Here is a 26,181-nt window from a genome sequence, read left to right as displayed (position 1 = left end):
GGCGTGGCATGGAGTCGATGAGTTTCTGGCACTGCTCAGGTGTTATGAGAGCCCAGGTTGCTCTGATAGTGGCCTTCAACTCTTCTGCGTTTTTGGGTCTGGCATTCTGCATCTTCCTTTTCACAATACTCCACAGATTTTCTATGGGGCTAAGGTCAGGGGAGTTGGCGGGCCAATTTAGAACAGAAATACCATTGTCCGTAAACCAGGCACGGGTAGATTTTGCGCTGTGTGCAGGCGCCAAGTCCTGTTGGAACTTGAAATCTCCATTTCCATAGAGCAGGTCAGCAGCAGGAAGCATGAAGTGCTCTAAAACTTGCTGGTAGACGGCTGCGTTGACCCTGGATCTCAGGAAACAGAGTGGACCGACACCAGCAGATGACATGGCACCCCAAACCATCACTGATGGTGGAAACTTTACACTAGACTTCAGGCAATGTGGATCCTGTGCCTCTCCTGTCTTCCTCCAGACTCTGGGACCTCGATTTCCAAAGGAAATGCAAAATTTGCATGGTTGGGTGATGGTTTAGGGTGCCATGTCATCTGCTGGTGTCGGTCCACTCTGTTTCCTGAGATCCAGGGTCAACGCAGCCGTCTACCAGCAAGTTTTAGAGCACTTCATGCTTCCTGCTGCTGACCTGCTCTATGGAGATGGAGATTTCAAGTTCCAACAGGACTTGGCGCCTGCACACAGCGCAAAATCTACCCGTGCCTGGTTTACAGACCATGGTATTTCTGTTCTAAATTGGCCCGCCAACTCCCCTGACCTTAGCCCCATAGAAAATCTGTGGGGTATTGTGAAAAGGAAGATGCAGAATGCCAGACCCAAAAACGCAGAAGAGTTGAAGGCCACTATCAGAGCAACCTGGGCTCTCATAACACCTGAGCAGTGCCAGAAACTCATTGACTCCATGCCACGCCGCATTAACGCAGTAATTGAGGCAAAAGGAGCTCCAACCAAGTATTGAGTATTGTACATGCTCATATTTTTCATTTTCATACTTTTCAGTTGGCCAACATTTCTAAAAATCCCTTTTTTGTATTAGCCTTAAGTAATATTCTAATTTTGTGACACACGGAATTTTGGATTTTCATTTGTTGCCACTTCAAATCATCAAAATTAAATGAAATAAACATTTGAATGCATCAGTCTGTGTGCAATGAATAAATATAATGTACAAGTTACACCTTTTGAATGCAATTACTGAAATAAATCAAGTTTTTCAAAATATTCTAATTTACTGGCTTTTACCTGTGTGTGTGTGTGTGTGTGTGTGTGTGTGTGTATATATATATATAAAAGAAATACTTGACTTTCAGTGAATTCTAGCTATATATATAGCTAGAATTCACTGAAAGTCAAGTATTTCTTATATATATATATATATATATATATATATATATATATATATATATATATATGAAATACTTGACTTGGTGAATTCTAGCTGTAAATATACTCCTCCCCTTTTAGCCAAGCCCCCAACCACGCCCCTTCCCCACATCAGACCCCCCCCCCCCCCCCCCAACCCCCCCACCTCCCGAAATCGGATGTCTCAAGGTTGGCAAGTATGGTTTTATGCCACTTCTTTTTCTGTCTCATTTTGTCCACCAAACTTTTAATGTTGTGCGCGAATGCACAAAGGGGAGTTTTGTTGATGTTATTGACTTGTGTGGAGTGCTTATCGGGCATATTTGGTCACTGCATGACTGCAAGCTAATCGATGCTAACATGCTATTTAGGCTAGCTATATGTACATATTGCATCATTATGCCTCATTTGTAGGTATATTTGAGGTCATTTTGTTTCCTTTAAGTCCTCTTAATTCAAATTATATCTCATGACACACTATCTGTATGTAATATGGCTTTTAATTTTTTGAGGCTCCAGACAGATTTGTTTTTGTATTTTTGGTCCAATATGGCTCCTTCAACATTTTGGATTGCCGACCCCTGTCTTAGGGCAACAGCGTTAATTAACACTTTCTCCCATCCCATGGTTGGAAAACAAAGTTTTTGTCGATCTCTCGCTACAAGCTAATGCTAGAGGGTAAGAGCAAATGTTTTTGGCAGATCTTACGGGGTTCGGTGTGACATTTGCCACGGCAACAAATGGCGGGGATGTTTGTAACTCTAATTTTTGCTTACAACTTAAAGAATAACAATTAGCCCCATTGACGGCTCTTATTTCAAAGCACTCTAAAGTCAGGACACTCTTATGTTGAGGTATCAGAATCAGAAATACTTTATTAATCCCCGAGGGGAAATAACAATTTTCAGCACAATCCCATTCAAGATCAGACAAACATTACAGGGAGATAGAACAGGATCGCTGACGGGTCTGCCAACCTCCGGGGCCCCTTACAAAAAAGGTGAGATACAGGTAGAGAATGGGGGGGGGGGGGGTCGGTCTAAGCCTGGGCCCCTGGAGAGGGGGTCCAGACTGAGGCTAAGGGAAAAAAACAACTCATAGCCATAGCACACATCCCTCTTACATGTGTGTAAGAGGGAACCACTGTATATGTAAGCATAACATGGCAGTTTCTAAATATACACAGGCCGAAATATGAAATTAAACAGTCCTAAGTTGCAACTGACTATATTCCACTCCAGTCCCGAAGTGGGTGGTTAGCAAAGTCTTTGACAACTGCCAAAACAACAAGAGACATGTTTGCGACTCGAGTTTCTAACATTTGTTTGTATTTCAGGGATCAAATGATCCCCTCAGGAGGATAATAGCAATTGACATTATCAGTTGCAGGGTCAAACTGTCACCTTAATGACTGATGAAAGGCGTAATTGTGTGAGGACAATTGCTTTGAAGCAGCGTTGACATAAATTAGAATCAGAATCAGATTTATTTTGCCAAGTATGTTTAACACACACGGACTCTGACAATGATTACAAATACATTAGAGGCAGCCACCACAGTTTACATACTTCACAACAGTCACAATTTGTCTGTGATTGTTGGTCTAGACCGGGGGTCAGCAACGCGCGGCTCTCGCTCTTTAGTGCCACCCTAGTGGCTCCCTGGAGCATTTTTAAAAAAGGATTGGAAATTGACACCGATGCACTGCAAAAACTGAAATCTAAGTAAGATTAAATATCTCAAATAAGGGTGATATTTGCTTATTTTCTGTCTGATAAGATAATTCTTCTCACTAAGCAGATTTTATGTTAGAGTGTTTTACTTGTTTTAAGGGTTTTGGTACTAAATGATCTCAGTAAGATATTACAGCTTGTTGCTGAGATTTGATGACCTATATTGAGTAAAACATGCTTGAAACTAGAATATCAACTGTTGCAAAGCTGTGTCATCAACACTCACAAGTATAAAACAACTTTTTTAAAGTAATAATTTCTTATTTCAAGCATGAACAAAAAAATTATGACTTTGACACTATTGTGTCTCATAATTAAAACAGATGACAGCCAAATGGACTTTGCTGTTTTATTTTGAATGAAACAAGAGAAAATACGTACTCATATAGTAGTACAGTTGGCACAGTACAGTAAACGGACAGTTAATATTTAAACATTTAACATGTGACATTTCTAACTATTTTGAACAGAAATAGTTCATGCACATTCAGGTAAATTATTCAAAATTACAATTAAAAAAAATTTGGCTGGGGGCCGGGCTGTATATATATATATATATACATATATATATATGTATGTATGTATGTATGTATGTATATGTGTGTATATATATATATATATGTATGTATGTATCTATGTATGTATGTATGTATGTGTGGGGGAAAAAAATCACAAGACTACTTCATCTCTACAGGCCTGTTTCATGAGGGGTTCCCTCAATCATCAGGAGATGTGTGATTTTTCCCACACATACATATATTGCGCTCTACCACGGTATCGAGCACTATTTTTTGGATAACCTTATTAAGACATATATATATATATATATATATATATATATATATATATATATATATATATATATATATTCCTCGCGCACTAATTGACTGAAAGAGCACGCACTTGGCGCGATGATGTCATGTTATCGATGGAAAAATGCATTTTTAGACCATATGATTTGCCTGAGTGGCTAGGAGACCCCGAGAGTAACAAGCGGTTGCCTTGTTGCCTTTCCATTAAGTTTGCTGGTTTCAAGAAATGTAATGCCGAGCGCATATCATTATGTCAAGATAATGTCACTAGCATTTACTTCATTTAAGAATATTTTCAACATATTGAGCAAAATCTCTTCTTTTTTTTTCTATCAAGAAAAGTGCACTTGTTAGTGAGAATATACTTATTTTAAGGTATTTTTGGGTAAGTAAAATACCCCTAATTTTTTTAATTTATTTTTTCTTGTTTTTGAACACTGACTTTTTGCAGTGTGGGGAAAAAATATTTGTTCTGTTTTGGTATGGTTTTAGTTTGAGAACAAACATGACACAAACCTTCCCAATTGCTAGAAAGCCCACTGTTTAATATGTTTGTGTGTATGCTTCACTGATGAGAGTATTTGGTGTCACAATATGGCTCTTTCAAGGTTTTGGGTTGCCGACCCCTGGTCTAAAGTTAAATAAGATTTTGGCAAAATGATGGTAGTACGTTGTGGAAGTTTCTCCCCTCCGGGTTCCTCGGACCACCAAGCACTGACATGAGAGCCTGGATCAGGTTCACAATATAGTTTTATTTTTGCAATAAATTGTCTTGCTTTTCAGCAATTGTTTTGTGTCTGTCTGTCTCTCTCTCGCTCTCGCTCTTGCTTCAACTCCAACACCTCTCTCCTCCCCGGCTGCTGCCCTTTAACAGAGTGACAGGTGATTAGATAATCAAGCCCAGGTGGGCCATCTACGCACCTGTCGCTGATCTCGAAGCTAGTCCTGGCACACCCGTTTCGCTGCAGGTCTGCAGGCCACGCCCCCCTCCACATAGTTTTTTCCCCTTTTTTTTGGTAGTTCTTTGTATTTTTTTACCGTTATTGCGCCGTCGGGTACGTGTAAGAGTGCCTGCTGGTCACCACACAGCAGGAATGTAGCAGCAGAGTGTCAAATTCAGCCGCAAAATTACACGTTCAAGAAATAAAAACATTGTTTTATCGTAAGTTTATTAGCGGGAGTGTGATTAGAACTTTATATAGACGTATTAGAAAAACTATTGTCCTTGCTCGCAGTCATGGCGCCTTTTCTTTAGTTGGCCTAATTCCCTTTATGCGCGACTAAGACTGCTCGCTAAGAGCCAGACTGGAAGAAAAGAAGGGTTGTCGGGCTTTATTGGCTTCATTGTAGCGTGGACATGACAGCCCCCTGCCGTTAGTGTGTGTGTGTGTGCGTTGTTTGTGCGCAGTCAGACAATCTGACAAGCACAAGAAGAGATGGAGAAAGAAGACAGGGTGTGTTGGGGGTTCAGAGATGCATTTTGTGTGTCAGCTTGTGCAAATATTGATGCTTCTCGTTTCGTCCTGTAAGCGTGTTTGTGGCGTGTCATTGACACTGACTGTTTTCCTCTCTGCCCTGCCCAGACGAAGACCCTCTGCAGCCCGTCACCACCGACGAGATGGTGTCGGTGGGCGGCACGGTGACACTGACCTGCCGGGTGGCCGACAACGACAACTCGTCCCTGCAGTGGTCCAACACGGCCCAGCAGACGCTGTACTTCGGGGAGAAGAGAGGTGGGTGAAACATAAGGCGAAAATCCTGTAAAATGTATGTTTTTAAGGTTAGTTTTTTATTATCTACCAGGGTTGTACGGTGTACTGGTATTGGTATAGCACCGCGATAACAATGAATCATATTCGGTACTATACTGCCTCTAAAACGTACCGGTCCCCCAGCCCCCGGCCCCTCTGTCGTCGTCACGTCGTGACATTGCTGGTTTACGAGCAGAGGAGCATGTTCGGCAGCGCACAATCACGGAGTACTTACAAGCAATGTTCCCTCTAATTGTTCATGTGTGTGAGCAAACATAAAAACTTCCTGAGCATTCAGCGGAGCCCATGTGAGCAACATCAGACGTGCACACTGTGGCTACACCAGCAGCACACCTGTCCCAAACCTGACTAAAAAACAAGTTCAATCTCCATCCATCCATCCATTTTCTACCGCTGGTCCCTTTCGGGGTCGCTGGAGCCTATCTCAGCTGCATTCGGGCGGAAGGCGGGATACACCCTGGACAAGTCCCCACCTCATCGCAGAGCCAACACAGATAGACAACATTCTCTTATTATTATAATCAAATGACAGCAGTCATTTCTATGAGGTTATTTTCTAATATAAGTGTTTAGGCCCACTTACAATGACAATAACAAAAAATATTGTTTTTCATGAACTGTGTACTTGTATTGTTTGTCTGGGTGGAGGTCCTGCTTTGGAAATAATGTGTAACCCTTTCAGACATTGCATTTAGTTCCCATTAAAACATTCACATGTTGCACAATGAGATGTAAGCAGGGGATCATGTGTACATTCCTGCAACTTCCTGTTTGTAAAAAAATATATTTTTATTAGTATTTACTTTATATACTAACAGCATTTCATGATTAATATTTATAAATTAAGATTCCTAATAAATGACACTAGAATAAGCACACATTTGATTGGTAAATCATAGTGTAACGACCTGGAATGACACTTTATGTGTGGTGTTGGAGTTGTCCGACTTTTTGTGTGGCTGTAAACGCATCACTGGCTAAGTGCCATATGTGCATGTGTTGGCGCAAGTGAGAAAGAGCGAGCGGCTGCTGTTGATATAACAAAGTTGCTTTTGGTCTGGTTTGTACTGCAGAAAATGACCACTTTTGCTAGATATCAATTTTTTTACTAATGTTTTGGTGATGTGTTCATGGCCGACAATAAAGAGTTTTGCTCAGTAAAGTGATGGATGGAATTCATGTCCTCAAAGCGTCTCGACAGACATTACAATATTTGAACAATGATGACGAAAACTGTTTTCTCTGTCGTGTCCGTGTGTCGAAAATTGTTTTGCGCTTATTTTTTAATTTGATTTTGTGCGTGGCATAGATTTGCCGTGCGCAGAGGACGCTTGAGCAGTGCGCAATTGCACAGGCGCGCACCTTAGAGGGAACATTGCTTACAAGCAGACACAGTGTGTAGACAGAAAAGGGAGAATGGACGCATTTTGGCTTAAAACTAACGATAAAAGTGAAGTTATAAAACTGAAACGCCCTTAGGAAGAGGTGCTTTAAGACATGGCTAGCTAGCTAGCGGCTAAAGTCCAGCCCCAGTCGGCAGTGTTTTAGCTACTTCTAAATCACTAATCCTCGCCGCCATGGTGACAAATAAAGTAAGTTTCTTACAAGTATCATCCCTGCAGGACGAGGAATAGCTAAATATGTTTCACTACACACCGTAGCTCACCGGCGTCACAATGTAAACAAACGCCATGGGTGGATCTACACCTGACATCCAATGTCATGATACCAAGTACAGGAGCGTATCTAGTCGGTACTACTATGATTGCATCGATATTTTTTAGCATCACAAAATCTTTTTTCGTTTTAAAAAGATGTATATTATGTTTACAAAGTCAGGAAATATGTCCCTGGACACATGAGGACTTTGAATATGACCAATGTATGATTCTGTAACTACTTGGTATCGGATTGATATCTAAATTTGTGGTATCATCCAAAACTAATGTAAAGTGTCAAACAACAGAAGAATAAGTGATTATTACATTTTAACAGAAGTGTAGATAAAACATGTTAAAAGAGAAAGTAAGCAGATATTAACAGTAAATGAACAAGTAGATTAATAATTCATTTTCTACCACTTGTCCTTAATATTGTTGACAAAATAGAATGGAAAATGACACAATATGTTACTGCATATGTCAGCAGCTAAATCAGGAGCCTTTGTTTGCTTACTTACTACTAAAAGACAAGTTGTCTAGTATGTTCACTATTTTATCCCTGCAGGACGAGGAATAACTAAACATGCTTCACTACACACCGTAGCTCACCGGCATCACAATGTAAACAAACGCCATTGGTGGTTCGAAACATGACATCCACTGTAATGATACCAAGTAGAGGAGCGTATCTAGTCGGTACTACTATGATTGCCACTATTTTTTAGCATCATAAAAATCTTTTTATTTTTTGTTTTGTATTTATATTATGCTTATAAACTCAGGAAATATGTCCCTGGACACATGAGAACTTTGAATATGACCAATGTATGATCCTGTAACAACTTGGTATCGGATTAATATCTAAGTTTGTGGTATCATCCAAAAGTAATGTAAAGTATCAAACAACAGAAGAATAAGTGATTATTACATTTTAACAGAAGTGTAGATAGACCATGTTAAAAGAGAAAGTAAGCAGATTTTAACAGTAAATGAACAAGTAGATTAATAATTCATTTTCTACCACTTGTCCTTAATAATTCTGACAAAATAATAGAATGGAAAATGACACAATACTACTAAAAAAACAAGTTGTCTTGTATGTTCACTATTTTATTTAAGGACAAACTTGCAATAAGAAACATATGTTTAATGTACCATAAGATTTTTTGTTAAAATAAAGCCAATAATGCATTTTTTTGAGGTCCCCTTTATTTAGAAAAGTATCACAAAGTATTGTACTGGTACCAAAAATATTGGTATCAGGACAGCACTATTACTTACTTGATAATAAATGGAGTTTGATAAAGTCCAAACATGTGAAAGGAACATTTGTTAGGGACCAAATGTTTGATTTGTCCATTATCAATTATACGACATCACACAACAGACTTGACGCTGGGCAAATAAGCGGGGCTACAGATGGATGTCTCAGCAGAGATGGGGGCTGAGGAAACACAACCGAACAAACAAACAAAAAAAGTAAAGTAACACACAAAGTGGCATAAAAAGTAATGTTCCCCTTCTGTGGTGTAAAACCAGCAATAATAGTACACATGGAAATGCATTTGCAGGTGGCGCTCTAACCTCTCAATGTGTTTAAGCCAATGAGACGGCTGAAGAAAGTCATTTAGGGAAAATCACTAGTGCTCTACTTGGCTGCAACCAGCAGAGGTGCTGTTGTCCCCACCCTTTTGCTGGCCTCTGTTGTAATGGCACTAACCCTTGCGGTATTACCAATTCAGTGCAAATCTACAAAACATTTGACTTGGGGTTGTTCTGATCCTGTGTGTGACGTCATTTTTGGGCAGATTTAATCATTGTTAACATCTCGAGCCGACAAAGACATACGCTGCAAAGTAATCGTTGTCTTTTACCCTGTTGTGAAAATAATAAAGCTCTGGACTAGTTTTCTCCCGATACCAATATTTTGGTACCGATACCAAAATGTATTTCAATACTTTTCGGTACTTTTCTGAATAAAGGGGACCACAACAAATTGCATTATTGGCTTTATTTGAACAAAACATCTTAGGGTAGATTAAACATATGTTTCTTATTGCAAGTTTGTCCTTAAATAAAATAGTGAACATACAAGACAACTTGTCTTTTAGTAGTAAGTAAACAAACAAAGGCTCCTAATTTAGTCTGCTGACATATGCAGTCACATATTGTGTCATTTTTCCATTCTATTATTTTGTCAAAATGATTAAGAACAAGTGGTAGAAAATGAATTATTAATCTACTTGTTCATTTACTGTTAATATCTGCTTACTTTCTCTTTTAACATGTTCTATCTACACTTCTGTTAAAATGTAATAATCACTTATTCTCCTGTTGTTTGGATGCTTGACAATAGTTTTGGATGATACCACAAATTTTGATATGAATCCGATACCAAGTAGTTACAGGATCATACATTGGTCATATTCAAAGTCCTCATGTGTCCAGGGACATATTTCCTGACTTTATAAACATAATATACATCTTTTTAAAACGAAAAAAGATTGTGTGATGCTAAAAAATATTGATGTAATCATAGTATTATCGACTAGATACGCTCCTGTACTTGGTATCATTACAGGGGATGTCAGGTGTAGATCCACCAATGGCGTTTGTTTACATTGTGACGCCGGTGAGCTACGGTGTGTAGTGAAACATGTTTAGTTATTCCACATCTTGCAGGAATGATACTTGTAAGAAACTTATTTTATTTGTCGCCATGGAGGCGAGGATTAGTGATTTAGAAGTAGCTAAAACACTGCCGCGGCCCGGTGGTTGGGGACCACTGCCCTAAAGGAAAACCTTTTTAAATGATAGTCAGATCCATTCTGAAGATGCCTAAGTGATTTTTAAGCTAAGATAAAATAATCCTTTATTGATCCCACAACAGGGAAATTTGGGTTACTTTGTTTACGTGTTTCAAATATTGGTAAAAGAGAAAATTAATTTTCTTGAAAAGTGAAACATTTGTTATCCTGGCATTAATAGTACTGTGATTCTGTATGGTGTCCATCTTTAGTTAAAACTAATATATTTTTCCAAAAACAAAATCTGGTTTAGGGTTCCTTAGGATGACATTTTCATACAGCATTATTATAAAGCATTATTACCTTAAAGTATGATTCACATTCAGAATGTTCCATCCTTCTATATATGGTATGGCAGACAACTTCATTACTGCTAAATTGCATTTTTACAGTAATGTCACAGAAGATGCAGGATTTACTTTAATATTTAAGTGGTGAAACTTCCTATAAGAGGACAGCTGTATTCTGAGGATCATGTCATATTTAATTTTAACTTTTTTTTTTTTTTAATTGGTCCTCAGTAGTCACGTACAAATTTGTGTGAATTATGCAAAATTATTTAAATTTGGTCCCCATGAACCATATTAACTCTTTTTCCCCAGGGTCCCCAGTAAGAATGGTCAGCACATTACTTCATCAATCCAGAGATTTAAAGATGTGTATGAGCTAACTGGGCAGTGGCCATTTTACCTCATTTTTTTATGCCTCCACAACCTGTAGAAAGGGTGGTCCCCACAAGTGATGATCAAAAACTTGGTCCCCATTCCAAATGATAACCAGTATGTGTGTGTGTGTGTGTGTGTGTGTGTGTGTGTGTGTGTGTGTGTGTGTGTGTTTGCGTGCATGCACTGGAATTAGTGAGTGTCAAAATGTAAACATTACTAACGTGAATAGTTTTAATATTTCAACCCAAGCATATTTGTCATATTAAATAGGGGTGTCCCGATCCAGTGTCGGTTTTTACGCCGATATCAGCAAAAAAAACCAAGTATCGGATGATATCGGTTTGCATATAAATTCTCCGATATATTTGCTCCTACAGTGCGTTTACGTACTTAACATCGAAATATCCTCCAATAAGCACAGAAGGTTGGTCTTTTCTTGTATTTTAGTCAAGTCATTTACAAAAGGTGAAAATGGTTTGACTATAGGCTACTCGGAGTTAGCAGCTCCACAACAGTAGCACACAACCTAGACAAATGTAATACGTGCCCTTAATTGAACAATACCGTAATCTAAAACAGTACATTTGTCAAAATAAATGTCAGGTTCAAACACTGATAACATCTATTAAACAAGACAAGAAGCAAAGAATCAAACAGAGACATACTTCAATGTGGTTCAGTGAGGAGAAACGTGCACATCTGTACCCTTGTACAGTGTCATTACGTTCTGCCAAAAGATTGCACGCCTCCTTCTTTTATTTTGGACCCTCCCTGACCACATGGCCACCGCTGTTTCCAATGGACAAAGGTCGCAAAAAGTTCACAGAAAAGGTCGTAAACAATTCACAGTAAAGGTCAGTTCACAAAGAGTTCGTAAAATAGTTCAAAAAGAGGTCCATAAAATAGTTCAAAAAGAGTTCGTAAAATACTTCACAAAGAGGTCCATAAAAATAGTTCAAAAAGAGTCCGTCTGGAAATTGGGCAGATCCTGCCATCTCTCCGCTTTGAAGTCATTGGGTTAGAACAATATCTTTCTGTTGATTACCATACATGAGAGAAAACAGAAAACTCTTCATGTGGCTTTCCCCCTTACACAGTGGAGTTTTACGAGCCTTCTTCTTGGTAGGTTTCAAAGCAGCTTTTGTCTTCTTGCCAGGAACTCATTTCAATACAAAGTATTGTGATAATTTAGATATAATTATTCTGACAATAAACATATATGAAATAATTAAAGTTGCATATTACTTACACTTTTCCAAGACCGAAGCTTATTATAAATGATCCAGTAACAAGCGTGTCCGCATCATTCAATTTGCTGTGTCAGGAGCTGAACTAGACAGACAAAAGGTCTTGAGTAAGGTGTGCCTTTTTGAAGGCGGATACGTTTTCACCGCGGAAGGGCCAACTTTCTTGGAGAAGCGAGATAGACAAGGAGAAGTAGTCCAGGCGGAGTTTTGGAAGGCCAGTGGAGAGGAGAGAGAATTGAGAAAATGAGCCCCCTCTCTACCATGATTGGATTCCTTCAAGGCTGGTCTTCACTTTATGGAGTTGGACTCAAGATGGGCAGAGGGGAAAAAAGGATGAGGCAGAAACTCCACCGGTGCATTTCTGGAATGTAGTGGAAAATAATAGTGCCAAATTGAGGCCAGAGTCCGAGTCTGTCATTTTAAGGCAGAGCAGAAATACAGTATTTTTTCACATTAGTCGCCGGGTGTCTCTACCACTTGAATGGACCATTTTTTTTTCTCACCTCAGGAAAAAGGAGACATCAGTCCACAGTTGCGAACTTTCCACCCAGCCAAAAAAAAAGCGAACTTTTTAACTACGATGCTTACCAAAACAGCAGCACCCACCGAGGCTTGTCAACAGTGTGGCCCTACGCTTGGGTAAATAAACGCCCCCGGCGACTACGTGGGGAAATAAGTTGTCGGCGGTGAGGAAATAAAACGTGTAGCTGGTGGAGGACGGGAACAGATGTTTACACAATGAAAAGGTGATCACGATGTCATTCATACGTGCAGCGTTCATTTCGCTTACACATCACGGCGGCGCAAACAAGGAAAGGAGGACTTTGTAATTAGCGCTCATTACGACGCGTCGGGAGAGCAATTTGTTACGACGCACCTTTTTAATGCACAATCATCCGTCACTCCTGAACGCATGGAAGTCATAATATGCACTTCTCGTCTTTACTCGCTGATAATCCCTGTCAGGCTTTCACACAACCACTTGCACCGTCTGATTAAATGCTGTACTTTATTCATGCGTGTATCTCTTTATGTACTTTACCTGACTCATGACCTCCTTAACACAGCTAAGCTATAAACAGGCAACTGTCTGGACTAGTGTTGTCCCGACACCAAAATAAATGTGATACCTTTTGGTACTTTTCTAAATAAAGGGGACCACAAAAAATTGCATTATAAAATAGTGAACATACAAGACAACTTGTCTTTTAATAGTAAGTAAACAAACAAAGGCTCCTAATTAGTCTGCTGACGTATGCAGTAACATATTGTGTCATTTTCCATTCTTTTATTATGTCAACATTATAAAAGACAACCTGTAAAAATTGATTATTAATCTACTTGTTCATTTACTGTTAATTTTTGCTTACTTTCTCCTTTAACATGTTCTATCTACACTTCTGTTAAAATGTAATAATCACATATTTTTCTGTTGTTTGATACTTTACATTAGTTTTGGATGATACCACAAATTTGGGTATCAATCCGATACCAAGTCGTTACAGGATCATACATTGGTCATATTCAAAGTCCTCACGTGTCCAGGGACGTATTTCCTGAGTTTATAAAACATAATATGTATTTTTTTTAAAGAAAGAAGATCTGATGCCGGTGGTGGACCGGTACTTTTCAGAGGTGGTATAGTACCGAATATGATTCATTAAAAATGCTTCACTACACCCCGGAGCTCACCAGCGTCAAAATGTAAACAAACACCATTAATGGATCTACACCTAACATCCACTGTAATGATACCAAGTACAGTAGCGTATCTAGTCGATACTACTATGATTACATTTATATTTTTTGGCATTACATCTTCTTTCAATTTAAAAAAAAAACTTATATTATGTTTATAAACTCAGGAAATTTGTCCCTGGACACATGAGGACTTTGAATATGACCAATGTCTGATCCTGTAACGACTTGGTATCGGATTGATACCTAAATTTGTGGTAACATCCAAAACTAATGTAAAGTATCCAAACAACAGAAGAATAAGTGATTATTACATTTTAACAGAAGTGTAGATAGAACATGTTAAAAGAGAAAATAAGCAGATATTAACAGTAAATGAACAAGTAGATTAATCATTCATTTTATACCACTTGTCCTTAACAATGTTGACAAAATAATAGAATGGAAAATGACACAATATGTTACTGCATACGTCAGCAGACTTATTAGGAGCCTTGGTTTACTTACTAATAAAAGACAAGTTATCTAGTATGTTCACTATTTTATTTAAGGACAGCATTGCAATAAGAAACATATGTTTAATGTACCCTAAGATTATTTGTTAAAATAAAGCCAATAATGACATTTTTTGTGATCCGCTTTATTTAGAAAAGTATCGAAATAATTTTGGTACCGGTACCAAAATATAGTTTTCATTTCTTGTTTAGCACTTAGCAATACAGCTACATGATGCTTAGTGTTCCACGAGAGCTGGATCTGCATATCACCCAGCGTCTAAAACCTGTAGCTCATTTAGACCTGGGCCAATAACAAATTGCGCCTGACAATATATTGACCTATGAATTATTGCCGATAAACGATATTATTGCCATTGTGTTTATGAGACCAAATCAACCATTGGTGGAATGATAATACACAATCATAATAAGACACATATATCCTTTCAAATGCAATACACTTGTGTTTCTCATATATTTTGAAATTGGAATTGGAATGAAAACGTTTAATCTCCAAGTTAAATAAAACAAGACATGATAACAATAAAATAAACTTTGTCTGTTAGCAAAATATTGCACCTGATTAGAAATCACAACCAAAAGCAATGGAACATGTGAAGTAGGGGTTAGGGTTACTTAACTGACAATCAAGTTAGGACATTTTTAAGCAAAATAACAATATAAACACTACAGTATAAGCAGATGTATTAACAGGTAAAAAACAACCTTTTATGTCCAGGCGATTCAGTGTGAAACATGACAACATGACAAATGTCCGTCAAACGTTTGCAGCACTTTTAGAAATAATGATAATAATAATAGATTTTATTTGTAAAAAGCACTTTACATTGAGTAAACAACCTCAAAGTGCTACAGTGTATTAAAAAAATAAAAAGATAACAAAAAATAAATACAAATAAAAACTAGAAAAGCCAAATAGCTAGAACGAGTATGCATATATCAAAAAAAAAAAGGGAAAAAAAAGAAAATAAGGGTTTTTAAGCCTTTTTTAAAAGCATCCACAGTCTGTGGTGCCCTCAGGTGGTCAGGGAGAGCGTTCCACAGGCTGGGAGCGGCGGAGCAGAAAGCCCGGTCTCCCATTGTTCGTAGCTTTGTCCTCGGCGGTTGGAGGAGGTTAGACTGTCCGAAGCGGAGGTGTAGTGTGGAGGATTTGGGGGTGAGTAGTTCTTTGAGGTAGAGGGGGGCATATCCGTGGAGGCACTGGAGAAATGTTAGTTTTATAACAATATTAAGCGGCACAATGTTTTTGGTGATTTATTTAACCACAAACTCTGTAAGCGCACACTCTTTTGTACTGTTATGTTTACACTGACCTGGCTTGTTCACTAAAAGTGAGTGTGGACTGTCGAGTGTTTGTGTTTCAAGTGGGCGTGCAGGTTTGTTGTATTTGCGCACATTCGGCACATCCTCCCAATGCTAAAGCTCATAAATATAAGGTTATGTGTCATCATTTGTCCCAAAGTAGTCTTTGTTGTCTCTCATAAAGTCTGTCATGATTGCTGATTAGCATAATGTGGAAATAGCAAACGTTCTGTAAAATCAATGCGTGAACCATAATGCGTAAATATGACATGTTATTAGGAACGTGCTTGTTATTACATTACGTATTTATTTACAGCATGTAAATATAACATTGATAAAAGGTTTTGGATGTTTTGCGGAACACTTTATAGATCGAATTCCCATTACCCCCATTGTGAGCCACCTATTGCTACTGTTTATTTAGAATGCATACAAAAAAGAAAGCTGTGTTCTTGTCTCACATAGGGCTTGTGAATGATAGGCAAAAAAACAAACAAAAGTGAAGGCCCACGGCGGGGCTCCCTAAACCCAAATAATAAAGCTCATGGTAACATAATTTGACAACATACACACACCTCTCTCGGTTTACCGTCGACAAGCTTTAACCAGGTTTTGAAAAGCATCAAAATATTCAAAGGGATTTTGAACTTGTTTTATTTCATTTTGCCTATTATTCACAACCCTTATGTAAGACAAGAACACATATGCACATCTTTTTTTATGCATTCTAAATAGTAATTAAGCATTAGCAAAATGCCAACTATCCTAGTTCTAACAATGGAGTCAATGGCAATGCCTCCAGTCCACCCTCAATGCCCCCTAATTAAACATTAATTGATTAATATAATACACCCAGAAGTCATTTTTAAATGTTAATAAATCTCTTTATAACATGCTATAAAATGCATATCCTCTGAAAAATATGCCTTATAATAGCCACAAACTGGAGGATACATTTTTAACTAGGATACAATTAAAAAGAAGAGATGGATGGATGGTTTAAAGTATTTATGGAATAATAAATGAACATCAAACTAGGAATGCAAATGATGCATGTGTTTGGAAATGGATGACTAAATAAAACCTTTAAAAAAAAAAAAAAAAAAAAAAAATATATATATATATATATATATATATATATATATATATATATATATACATATATTGCGCTCTACTACGGTATCGAGCACTATTTTTTGGATAACCTTATTTTTCGGAGTATAAGTCGCTCCGGAGTATAAGTCGCACCGGCCGAAAATGCATAATAAAGAAGGAAAAAAACATAAGTCGCACTGGAGTATAAGTCGCATTTTTGGGCGAAATTTATTTGATAAAACCCAACACCAAGAATAGACATTTGAAAGGCAATTTAAAATAAATAAAGAATAATGAACAACAGGCTGAATACGTGTACGTTATATGACGCATAAATAACCAACTGAGAACGTGCCTGGTATATTAACGTAACATATTATGGTAAGAGTCATTCAAATAACTATAACATATAGAACATGCTATACGTTTACCAAACAATCTCTCACTCCTAATCCTTAAATCCCATGAAATCTTATACGTCTAGTCTCTTACGTGAATGAGCTAAATATTATTATTTGATATTTTACGGTAATGTTTTTATAATTTCACACATAAGTCGCTCCTGAGTATAAGTCGCACCCCCGGCCAAACTATGGAAAAAACTGCGACTTATAGTCCGAAAAATACGATATATATATATATATATATATATATATATATATATATATATATACTGATATTTGCATGCTTTAAATGCATTACTAGTAAGCTGAGTCAATTTAACATCTTTAATAGATTGTATTTTACACCCTCTCAGTTGTTTAAAATGAGTACATTAGCAAGTTGTGTATAAAGTGCCATGCAGCTGAAGGAACTCGTATTTATTTACTGTGGGAATGTCAGAGAATAAAGAGTTGTGATCTGTTGTGAACATTGTCTTGTTTGTCCATCTGCTAATTCTAGCCAAGTTAGCTCGTGTGTTGTGCAGGCCAGTCAAGTTCATCCACACCAGACTCTGTCATCCATGTGGCCAGGCCAAGTGATTAGGACACCTGATTCTGATCATTTGGATGGGTGGCCAAATACTTCTGGCAATATAGTGTAGATCTTCCAATCCCATTTTGCCTGCGATCCAGGAGCGTTTGAATGAAAAAGAAGGTAGATATATTTAGGATAGGATAGGATAGACTTTTATGTATCCCACAATGGGGAAATTATGTGGTTTTATTGACAATGGGCTCGTCTCTAGCGTTCGGTGCGTTGTCAGAGAACACAAAGTGACGGGTGGCATGTGCGCGAGTCATGGACGCCACGGCACCCGAAGGAAAGCGCAAAAACAAGAGAAACGATGAGCGACAAGTCACAGCGATGGCTGCCAACTAGACACCGGAGCGCGGACACATCAGAGAGGGCCGCCGCCGCCGCAAAGACGCGGGATGGAGCTAAATAACCCGTGACAGAATGATGGATGCTTTTTATTTTTTGGGGGTTATTTGTTTTTTTTTTGTAGTTTAGAACGCTTTGCTGCCTTGAGAGAGCTTGTCACGCACGTCAGAGAATAGGATGGAGGGAGGTAAATAAAGACAGAGGAGGTCTTGGCTGTGATTGATCAAAGAGTGATTAACGCAAGAGGTAATAAATCTTCGACATGTCCACCAATCATCACACGGTCACATCAGGTCATGGAGGGAAAGCTGATTTTTATCACCATTCTGGGTGGAAACTAGTGTTGTAACGATACCAATATTTTTGTACCGGTACTAAAATTATTTCGTTACTTTTCTAAATAAAGGGGATCACAAAAAAATTGCATTATTGGCTTTATTTTAACAAAATATCTTAGGGTACATTAAACATATGTTTTTTTATTGCAGTTAAGTCCTTAAATCAAATAGTGAACATACAAGACAACTTGTCTTTTAGTAGTAAGTAAACAAACAAAGGCTCCTAATTAAGTCTGCTGACATATGCAGTAACATATTGTGTCATTTATCATTCTATTATTTTGTCAACATTGTTAAGGACAAGTGGTAGAAAATGAATTATTAATCTACTTGTTCATTTACTGTTAATATCGGCTTACTTTCTCTTTTAACATGTTCTATCTACACTTCTATTAAAATGTAATAATCATTCATTTTGGATGATACAACAAATTTGGGTATCAATCCGATACCAAGTAGTTACAGGATCATACATTGGTCATATTCCAAAGTCCTCATGTGTCCAGGGACATATTTCCTGAGTTTATAAACATAATTGTGGAGGGGGGCGTGGCCTGCGGGCCTGCCGTGGAACGGGGTGTGCCAGGACCGGCCTCGAAGACAGCGACAGGTGCGTAGATGGCCCAGGTGGGCCTTGTTATCTAATCACCTGTCGCCTTTTATTAGCAGCAGCCGTGATGAGACGAGTTAGCAAATGTAGAGGTTGCTCTCGAGTGGGTTCTTCAGACCACCACACACTGCCAGGAGAGCCACTGTTTAATTTTCATAACAGTTGCAGAGGCTTTTGCTTTTTAGCAAAGTGTCTCAGCAGCACCTCCAACCCCGACTAACTCGTCTCATCACGGCTGCTGCTAATAAAGGCGACAGGTGATTAGATAACAAGGCTCACCTGGGCCCTCTATGCACCTGTCGCTGTCTTCGAGGCCGGTCCTGGCACACCCCGTTCCGCGGCAGGGCCGCAGGCCACGCCCCCCCTCCACAATAATATACATTTAAAAAAACCGAAAGAACATGTTGTGATGCCAAAAAATACTGACGTAATCATAGTAGTATCAACTAGATATGCTACTGCAGTGTTTTTCAACCTTTTTTGAGCCAAGGCACATTTTTTTCATTGGAAAAAATGCGGAGGCACACCACCAGCAGAACACATTAAAAAATTAAACTCAGTAGCCGATATTGACAGTAAAAAGTCGTTGTCGCAATTGTTGGATATGACTTTAAACCATAACCAAGCATGCATCGCTATAGCTCTTGTCTCAAAGTAGGTGTACTGTCACCACCTGTCACATCACGCCGTGACTTACAGTATTTGGAGTTTTTTGCTGTTTTCCTGTGTGTAGTGTTTTAGTTCTTGTCTTGCGCTCCTATTTTGGTGGCTTTTTCTCTTTTTTTGGTATTTTCCCGTAGCAGTTTCATGTCTTCTTTTGAGCAATATGTTCCTTTGTTTTAGCAATCAAGAATATTTCAGTTGTTTTTATCCTTCTTTGTGGGGACATTGTTGATTGTCATGTCATGTTCGGATGTACTTTGTGGACGCCGTCTTTGCTCCACAGTTAGTCTTTGCTGTCGTCCAGCATTCTGTTTTTGTTTACTTTGTAGCCAGTTTGGTTTTAGTTTGGTTCTGCATAGCCTTCCCTAAGCTTCAATGCCTTTTCTTAGGGGCACTCAACTTTTGTTTATTTTTGGTTTAAGCATTGGACACCTTTTTACCTGCACACTGCCTCCCGCTGTTTCCGACATCTACCAAGTAATTAGCTACCGGCTGCCACCTACTGATATGAAAGAGTATTACACAGTTATTCCGCCGAGCCCTAGACAGCACCGACACTCAACAACAACAACACATAATTTGCAGACTATAATTACTGGTTTGCAAAAAATATTTTTAACCCAAATAGGTGAAACTAGATAATCTACCACAGCACACCAGACTGTATCTCACGGCACACTAGTGTGCTGCGGCACAGTGGTTGAAAAACAATGTGCTTGGTATCATTACAGTGGATGTTAGGTGTGGATCCACCCATGATGTTTGTTTACCTTTTGACGCCGGTGAGCTACGGTGTGTAGTGAAGCATGTTTAGCTATTCCTCGTCCTGCAGGGATGATACTTGTAAGAAACGTACTTTATTTGTCGCCATGGAAGCGAGGATTAGTGATTTAGAAGTAGCTAAAACACTGCTGACCGCGTATGGGCTTTATGTCTTAAAGCACCTCGTCCTGAGGGCGTTTCAGTGTTATAACTTCGCCTTTATCGTTAGTTTTTAAGCCACAATGCGTCCGTTCTCCCTTTTCTGTCCACACACTGTGTCTGCTTGTAAGTACTCCGTGATTGTGCGCCGCCGAACATGCTCCTCTGCTCGTTAACCAGCAATGACATGACGTGACTTCGACGCGGGCGCGAGGGGGTGCGGGACCGGTACGTTTCAGAGACGGTATCGTACCGAAAATGATTCATTAGTATCGCGGTACTATACTAATACCGGTATACCGTACAACCCTAGTGGAGACTAATTGATAGTCACTTAATTAGCTTAGCGCCTGCTGAGCAACCACTAGCAGGGAGGAGACATGCGTTTTTTTTAAAGACAAAACCAAAAAAGCAAGGGAATTACTGAAAAAAACTGTTTTTTTTTTGCTCCCAGTGGAGCACCACTAATACAAATAAAAACCGCAGCCTAGCCGCCCTGTTTTTAATAAAGCCGATCGGGACATTAATTATTGCGGGACACAGAATTCAGTCGTGTTTCTGAATGCCGACGCATGCATTGACGGTGTGAAAATTCCCGGGTCGACCCCATGAACGCTGAACGGATCTGCTGTAGCTGTAGCCGGTGTTGATATATTTTAAGTCCTTAATTCTTGATCATTTATTTTAAGACCCTTTTAAGGACCCGCCGATAGCCTTGAGGGAATGCGCGGGAGTGGAGCGCCGCTAATAGAAGAGATTAGAGCGGCTCGGAAGGCTCGGAAACAGATGGGTTTTTTTTTCCAGTGCATTAATGCCAAACGGCGAGGAGACGGAGACAATGAGACAGAAAAATGAACACGATGGACATTAACACGCACAAACAAGACCACAAACAAGAACGCAAACAAGTCCGACTCGTCCAAAAGTACTTTGAGGTTGTTTCCGCCAAAGATACGATTGCTGCAATAATTGAAGGAATTATCAGGAGATGACTGGGAGGCGCTGCATTGACATTTCCAAGTATTATTAAAGGACTGAGCGTCTTATTAAAGTACAACAGGCAAGCTGTGTTTACCTGAAGATAAAATGTGGGGAAATGACATTTCAGAGGATTTAGCTTATGGGCTCTCACTTTCCATTAAGAAAAGCTTAAAACTCTGCTAATAATATCATTCTACGGACACAGCAGATGAAAACACCAAAAATAAGCCACACATATGTTGAATGTGAACTTTTATTGACAAAACAAAGCATTCGGAGTTGCTTTCCGTACAAAATCTGACTACCGTATATTTCGGAGTATAAGTCGCTCCGGAGTATAAGTCGCACCGGCCGAAAATGCATAATAAAGAAGGTAAAAAACATGTATAAGTCACACTGGAGTATAAGTCGCATTTTTAGGGGAAATTTATTTGATAAAACCCAACACCAAGAATAGACTTTTGAAAGGCAATTTAAAAATAAATAAAGAATAGTGAACAACAGGCTGAATAAGTGTACGTTATATGAGGCATAAATAACCAACTGAGAAGGTGTCTGGTATGTTAACGTAACATAATATGGTAAGAGTCATTCAAATAACTATAACATATAGAACATGCTATACGTTTACCAAACAATCTGTCACTCCTAATCGCTAAATCCCATGAAATCTTACACGTCTAGTCTCTAACGTGAATGAGCTAAATAATATTATTTGATATTTTACGGTAATGTGTTAATAATTTCACACATAAGTCGCTCCTGAGTATAAGTCGCACCCCCGGCCAAACTTTGAAAAAAACTGCGATTTATAATACGGAAAATGCGGCAGGCATACCGAATTTTTTGGAGTACAAGTCGCTCTGGAGTATACGTCGCACCGGCCAAAAATGCACAATAAAGAAGGAAAAAAACATAAGTCGCACTGGAGGATAAGTCGCATTTTTGGGGGAAATTTATTTGATAAAACCCAACACCAAGAATAGACATTTGAAAGGCAATTTAAAATAAATAAAGAATAGTGAACAACAGGCTGAATAAGTGTACGTTATATGAGGCATAAATAACCAACTGAGAACGTGCCTGGTATGTTAACGTAACATATTATGGTAAGAGTCATTCAAATAACTATAACATATTGAACATGCTATACGTTTACCAAACAATCTGTCACTCCTAATCGCTAAATCCCATGAAATCTTATACGTCTAGTCTCTTACGTGAATGAGCTAAATAATATTATTTGATAATTTACGGTAATGTGAATGTGCAAATATTCTCCCGAAATGTGTTTGTCATTGTTGTTTAGTGTGGTTTCACTATATGGCACATGTTTATGACAGTGTTGGTGTTGTTTATACGGCCACCTTTAGTGTGACATGTATGGCTGTTAACTAAGAATGTCTTGTATATGGGATGTCTAAAATCAACTTGATCATTTAAATTGGCTATGATCGTATAGAGTAGATCCGGGCAAACTAAGGCCCGTGGGCCACATGCGGCCCGTTACGCTTTTCAATCCGGCCCGCCGGACATTACCAAATATTTTTTTTTACATCTTTAAGATGGAAACTGTAGCTGCCATTATGATGTGCAGTGATGTTTTCAAATTACCGGAAAACTTGAACTATGCAAAGTATTTCAATGGTTTGCATCTGCGCTTTTGCATGATATACTAGTTACTATGGTAGCTCAGACCAGGCACCAAGCAGTGTGGTTGGGGTTTGTTTCCACAGAGTGTTTCCAGAGCGGCCAACCTGAAATGCGGGTGTAAGGGACAGACGCGGAAGGAGATTTTTACAACAAAGTTCTAAAGCTTAGTGATGTATCAGATTGTAGATGTTTTGTTTTTTTACCCTTCGCGTTCATATGCCACTGTGTTTGTTGCATTTTTGTTGCGTTTGTCGATCGAGAGGGGGTGTGCTGTTCATATGTTGTCAATATTCAGTGTTTTATCATTCATAGTTAATATTGTAAATCCCATATTCTTTATTTTCATGTACCGTATTTTTCGGAGTATAAGTTGCACCGGAGTATAAGTCACACCTGCCGAAAATGCATAATAAAGAAGGAAAAAAACATAAGTCGCACTGGAGCCCGGCCAAACTATGAAAAAAACTGCGACTTATAGTCCGAAAAATACGGTACATTCTGGATTTGTCATTCAGTAAAAAAATTTAAAATATTATTAATTAATGCGGTCTGTCATAAAGTTTTTAGCATTCAATCAGAGATTATTGTGAGGTTGTGTATTAATAGACACATTTTCTCTCTAAATTTGGCTCCCGAGTCAAAATAATTGCCCAGGCCTGGTATAGGGCGACAACTTTTGTTGACATCTTCAACTTAAGACAATTTACACTCCGTCCAATGCTACAAAATCAACGAGGTGGGTATGTTCAACCAAACTTTCGTATTCCCTACATTAGGCGCATCGGGCTGTAAGGCGCACTATCGAGTTTTGACAAAAGAAAATGATTTTAAGTGTGCCTTATAGTCTGGAAATAGATAATAGGTAGACAGAAAAAAACATAAAAACAACAAATAATTTTACCAACATTTAAAAGCTTGGTTAAAGGGGAACATTATCACCAGACCTATGTAAGCGTCAATATATACCTTGATGTTGCAGAAAAAAGACCATATATTTTTTTAACCGATTTCCGAACTCTAAATGGGTGAATTTTGGCGAAATAAACGCCTTTCTAATATTCGCTCTCGGAGCGATGACGTCACAATGTGACGTCGCATCGGGAAGCAATCCGCCATTTTCTCAAACACTGAGTCAAATCAGCTCTGTTATATACCTTTTTTTCGACTGTTTTCCGTACCTTGGAGACATCGTGCCTCGTCGGTGTGTTGTCGGAGGGTGTAACAACACGAACAGGGACGGATTCAAGTTGCACCAGTGGCCCAAAGATGCGAAAATGGCAAGAAATTGGATGTTTGTTCCGCACACTTTACCGACGAAAGCTATGCTACGACAGAGATGGCAAGAATGTGTAGATATCCTGCGACACTCAAAGCAGATGCATTTCCAACGATAAAGCCAAAGAAATCTGCCGCCAGACCCCCATTGAATCTGCCGGAGTGTGTGAGCAATTCAGGGACAAAGCACCTCGGTAGCACGGCAAGCAATGGCGGCAGTTTGTTCTCGCAGACGAGCAAGCTAAACCCCCTGGATGTCTTGGCTTACACCGTCCCGAAGATGATCAAGAGAAGAATATCGACCCTAGCTTCCCTGGCCTGCTGACATGAGGGTATGTCTACAGAATATATTAATTGATGAAAATTGGGCTGTCTGCACTCTCAAAGTGCATGTTGTTGCCAAATGTATTTCATATGCTGTAAACCTAGTTCATATTTGTTAGTTTCCTTTAATGCCAAACAAACACATACCAATCGTTGGTTAGAAGGCGATCGCCGAATTCGTCCTCGCTTTCTCCCGTGTCGCTGGCTGTCGTGTCGTTTTCGTCGGTTTCGCTTGCATACGGTTCAAACCGATATGGCTCAATAGCTTCAGTTTCTTCTTCAATTTTGTTTTCGCTACCTGCCTCCACACTACAACCATCCGTTTCAATACACGCGTAATCTGTTGAATCGCTTAAGCCGCTGAAATCCGAGTCTGAATCCGAGTTTATGTCGCTATACAATAGCTTGCTGTTCTTTCCGGCATGTTTGTTTGTGTTGGCTTCACTATGTGACGTCACAGGAAAATGGATGGGTGTATATAACGATGGTTAAAATCAGGCACTTTGAAGCTTTTTTTAGGGATATTGCGTGATGGGTAAAATTTTGAAAAAAACTTCGAAAAATATAATTAGCCACTGGGAACTGATTTTTAATGGTTTTAACAATTCTAAAATTGTGATAATGTTCCCCTTTAATGGTTTTGTCATTTTTTTCTTAGACGGTTATCACGTTTCCAACAAAATATGAGTTTTTACTTTTAAGCTTTGTAGGAAAACACATGAAATCCCATCTTTAAGTCCTTTTCTAAGACAAGGAACACAATGTAACATGCAGATGAGTTGTTTCTGAATACAAAAACTGCAGTGTAAAGGTCACATTCCACCCTCATGCAAATTCACTCGTTTGCTAACAAACACATTGCAGCGCGGAGACAAATTGTTTTGCCTGATTAAAACGAAAAAAAAGTGCCTATTCAGCGCTGTAGACTTTCGAACACAAGCAGAGTTAGTTTGCAGCAATACTTCAACACCCAGGACCACATGGTGTATATTCAAAGAGGTGTTATAATATCATATAAAGTGTCATGCACTCACTTTCTTGGTGAGTCTATGAATAGTTCTATTTATTTTTTCATGTGCGCTACCCCGGGGCCTGTCAGCAGGCATCAAACCTGCGATGTGCCTCGGTGCAGTTTAACGAGCTAATGGCTCCCTGGTGTTTTACAAACCATAGTGGACGGGGAAGATCTCACCTAGTGGGAGGAGAGAGGCAAGAGGTGGGCACTAAGTGTGCTCCGCTTGTAAATCACTCCATTAAATACGCGTCCTACGGCTTGGAGAAGCTTTGACCACTTACAGCGTGAAGCATCCTTGAGTGAAACACGGACAAATTGACGCATCGAGACAAATGTGAGAAGGGGGGGGGGGAAGCAACACGCATTGATCCACATTGCATCACTTCTCGTGGC

The 26,181-nt window shown here is 39.0% G+C and overlaps 1 protein-coding gene across 3 annotated transcripts in view; it reads left to right on the top strand.

Annotated features, from left to right (window-relative positions):
- The window catches only part of cadm3 (cell adhesion molecule 3), a 322,568-nt gene that overhangs the window by 150,612 nt on the left and 145,775 nt on the right, over positions 1–26,181 (top strand). For all 3 annotated transcript variants that reach the window (XM_061979022.2, XM_061979021.2, XM_061979023.2), the window contains exon 3: positions 5,501–5,650. In XM_061979022.2, coding sequence (XP_061835006.1) covers positions 5,501–5,650 — 150 coding nt within the window. The remainder of the gene's footprint in view (positions 1–5,500; positions 5,651–26,181) is intronic.

This window comes from Nerophis lumbriciformis, linkage group LG19 (assembly GCF_033978685.3).
Source record: "Nerophis lumbriciformis linkage group LG19, RoL_Nlum_v2.1, whole genome shotgun sequence".
In the NCBI taxonomy this organism is placed as follows: domain Eukaryota; kingdom Metazoa; phylum Chordata; class Actinopteri; order Syngnathiformes; family Syngnathidae; genus Nerophis; species Nerophis lumbriciformis.
This window is presented reverse-complemented; position numbering and strand designations above follow the sequence as displayed.